Genomic DNA, 3,887 nt, shown 5'->3' on the forward strand with positions numbered 1-3,887 from the left:
CATACATACATACATACATACATACATACATACATAGGGCCAACTTAGAGAGGAGCCAATGCATGTCTTGCATTCCAGCATGTCTTTTGGAATGTGGGAGGAAACCGGGGACCCCCAGTGCTGCAAGGCAGAAGCGCTAACCACTACGCCACTGTGCTGCCCATTATAGTGCTATGATTAGATCTGGATATAATTTATTAAATTCTTTTCCTTTTTAGATCCTTTTATTCTTCCACATCAACAAGTTGACAAAGGAGCTATAAAGTTTGTTCTAAGTGGTGCAAATATCATGTGCCCGGGTTTAACATCTCCTGGAGCAAAGCTTTACCCAGCAGCAGCTGACAAAGTGGTTGTATCCTTTCAGTTTAACAAAGCATTCTAGAGCTGATATGTAAGTGATGTATGGTGTGAAACGTCTGCCGCAAACTCTTTGATGAGAATAGACTGTCTGTCTATCCAGGTTTTGCATAACATTAATGTATAGTTTAGATATTTTCTTTCTCTTATGTTCAGAACTAAAAATATTTATAACCATTTTTTAAGTCAGGTAAATATTTTTGTTACATGAATAAATTGGAGTTGCAAATTCAGGCACCAGGGGGAGCTTCAGGCTCGTTTTGAGGGCTGGTGCAGACTTCGGCAACCCCGGGACCCCGCAATTGTGTGCGGATGCACACAGCAGTTGCCGTGTATCCCCGTTGATTTCAGTGGGGTTACATCCACGCTGCAATTGCTGAAAAAGGGTACTTGTACTGTTTTGGTGATACGCACAGCACAGATTTTTAAATGCTATGATGGAGTAGGTCGGAGACAGGGAAACATTTTTGCTCTCTGTAGAGTCGGTTCGTAGTGTGGTTGGCACATGTGCAATGCTTTGTCCTGGTCTGTACATTAGCTTCTATCCCATTGAATAGAAATTAATAAAGTTATCATTGGTCCTTTTGGCCATTTTAGTATCTGATTTAGTCTACAAGACTGGAATGCTTTTCAAGATTGTAAAGTGTTGTTAGGAAATTCTAGACATTATCACTTTCTGTTTACATTTTATCCTTGACAATTGCAACCAGGCAATAATGGCAGAGGGGAAACAACATGCCCTGTGTGTTGGAGTCATGAAGATGTCTGCAGAACACATGTAAGTGTTAACAATTTGTTCTCCTAAATTACTGGGAATTTGCCAGTCTTACTGGAGATCTGAAATCTGTAATTTAGCTGCAGAAACTTCTGCTACAGGATCCCACTGCTACCACAGTGTACAGACTCATAACTATAGACCTTGGCATTTTGTCATTGACCTCCATGGAATTCTGAAGCAGAGGTTTCTCTAGCCAAGGTAAGTTTTTCCTGTTGGATGAGCAGAGCTGGGGAGTGTCTTATATGGTAATAGATGCAGTCCATGAACCCATCGCACTCAAAACCGCTGTTCCTCATAAAAGACGGGTGCTGCGGCAGTCGACGGATGGCAACCGTCTATAATCACAGGATAACATAGACACCGGCACTCCAAGTAATGAATCAATGGCGTCTGCGTATTGACACATTAAACCGCACAATGCATCAAAAAGCAACGTTTCGGGGTCTCACAGGATCCCTTTCATCAGGCAAAATGAGTGATGCCACTCATTTCGCCGCTGTGCCACATTCTGCAGGACCAGTGACAGCCTCTCCATTCCTGCCACACAGCCGCCCGTACATGCTGCCGGGTGGCTGTGCAGGAGGGAAAGACCAGTGGTAATGGGTCTGCTTAAAACCAGGCAAGTGGTATGTTTTAATCTAGTGCGTTTCTACATTTCACCAGTAGGGGGCGCTGAAGCCACAGGTTTCCCTTTAAGTATTATTGCATATGTGTCGCAAATAAATGCACTTCCTGCAATGATTAAAGTAAATACTTCTCCCAAAGCCCACACCACTAAGTGTAGCTCTGAGGAAGATAAATTGCCCCCTAAAGTCTCTTCAGAAACCTTTCACGTTGATCTCCTGGGTCCTGTAGTGATGTAGGGGTAAGTGGCAGGAACCACAGGGCTCAGTGGAGAAACAGGAGATCAACGCTCCCAGAATTGTTGGTTGCTGAAGAAACGTTACTCTGCAATTCCTCTATCACCTTGGTATTTGACAGTGGAGAGTGTTTACTTTCTTCTTTGCATGGCTATCTGTTTTTAGAGTAAATCAGCGTATACACACTTATATTGTTTTCATTCAACCTGCGGGGCTAAATGAAGAAAATATAACCGATGCCTCTATCCACGCGCTGAACAGCATGGATGGACCAATCTCCCACTGTTTACATTGTATTCTGACACCAACCGCTGTCAAAATACACAAATGATGCTTGCAGCTGTTTGGCTGCAAGGACTATTCAGCCGAAGATTTTCCAACATGTTCCTTCGGCAAAAGTCGATCTAATAGGGTACGCACGGAGCGAATTTCAGTGGATTCTTGCTGAATCTGCCAAAATGGGCTCTGTGTGTACCCTACTTAGGATTTGGACACTCCTCATATTTGAGGGAAATTTTACCTTGTTTAAGGGCCGGTTCACACCATAAACAGTGCGTTCCAGAGTGGTCAGGCTCTGGAACGCACTGAATCGCATTCCGGCCGGCTTCCTGCGGGAGGGTGGTGAGGCGGTCCATTGAAAAAAAAAATGCTGCAAGATTGCACTGGACTGGAACGCAGGCACTGATGTGCCACGTGTTCAGGTGCGGGTGATTAAACTGTGGGTGGGGGAAAGTGGCTGCGGTGCCATTGACTTCAATGCACCGCCACGCCCCCTCCTGCCCCTGAACGCAGGGAGCCGGCTGGGTTGCGATACAATGCGTTCCAGAGGCTGACCACTCTGATTGCACTGTTTGTGGTGTGAATCGGCCAGGTGAGGATGGGATGTGCATAGATATTTGATGGGGAAACGGACGGTAAAAAGGGCCCAGTCACACCATAACACAGGGTGCTGCAACTCGCACCTATTATGTGTCGCACACAAAAAATAGGTCTTGCAATTTTTTTTCATAGATTTTTTTTTTTTCATGCTCAGAGCATATGTATGTGTGTTGCAGTTGTGCTATAACACAAGTGTGTTGCTGTGCACTGTAGATGTGTGTTGGGGTGGAGTTAACTTTAAATGGCAATTTACTGCAATGTCCATCTGCATGGTGTGACTGAACCTTTAAAAATGAATAGGTTCCAACCTATCCTTACTCCATCAAAAACAAAACATTTTGGCTAGAGTTACACTTTAAACAAGAGTTGGCTGCGGAATTCTTCATAATGTTGTGTAAAGCCTCTTTCATTAATGGTTCTTGGAGGATATCCTGCCACATATACAGGAACTGGATATGTTGTTTGAAGAGAGCAGTGTTCATCATCTGCGAGTATTTGTGCTTCTAGTGACCTAGAACGACCTAGAACGAAGTTTGAAACACTGGAATATTAAACACCTTGCTGTGTATCCTCTTATATTAAGTACTATAGACTTGTGCATGTTTATCACTTATACCGGCCTATAGGTTTAGAAACCAGGCAGCCCTCCATGTTTGGGAACCTTATCTGTATATACAGTATATGATTTTAAATTCTGAGCATAGGGACAAGAGTATTACATGATAAAAATAAAGGGCTATGTGCACAGCCCAGCATTATGTCAGGAGGAAGACTGCAGTGCCATTGCTGTCCCAAAACTTCCAGTTTTCCAAATTCGAGACCCTATACCCGACATCTTTCAGTCTTTAACCCCTTCATGACTGAGGCCCTTTTTTCAACTTTTGCACCCATGTTATATTCCACATTTTAGGCCTGAAAATTACGTAAAACCCCCCAACATTATATATTTTCTGAATGCCAAGACCCTATAGAATAAAATGGTGGTAGTTGAAAATTTTTATGTTGCGCAATAT

At 43.4% G+C, this 3,887-nt stretch overlaps 1 protein-coding gene across 1 annotated transcript in view; it reads left to right on the forward strand.

Moving 5' to 3' along the window:
• The window catches only part of MCTS1 (MCTS1, re-initiation and release factor), a 15,654-nt gene that overhangs the window by 9,109 nt on the left and 2,658 nt on the right, over nt 1-3,887 (forward strand). The window contains exons 4-5 of the mRNA XM_018560075.1: nt 219-352; nt 1,068-1,135. Coding sequence (XP_018415577.1) covers nt 219-352; nt 1,068-1,135 — 202 coding nt within the window. The remainder of the gene's footprint in view (nt 1-218; nt 353-1,067; nt 1,136-3,887) is intronic.

The sequence above is a fragment of the Nanorana parkeri genome, unplaced genomic scaffold (genome assembly GCF_000935625.1).
Source record: "Nanorana parkeri isolate BGI_ZX_2015 unplaced genomic scaffold, ASM93562v1 scaffold431, whole genome shotgun sequence".
Classification (NCBI taxonomy): domain Eukaryota; kingdom Metazoa; phylum Chordata; class Amphibia; order Anura; family Dicroglossidae; genus Nanorana; species Nanorana parkeri.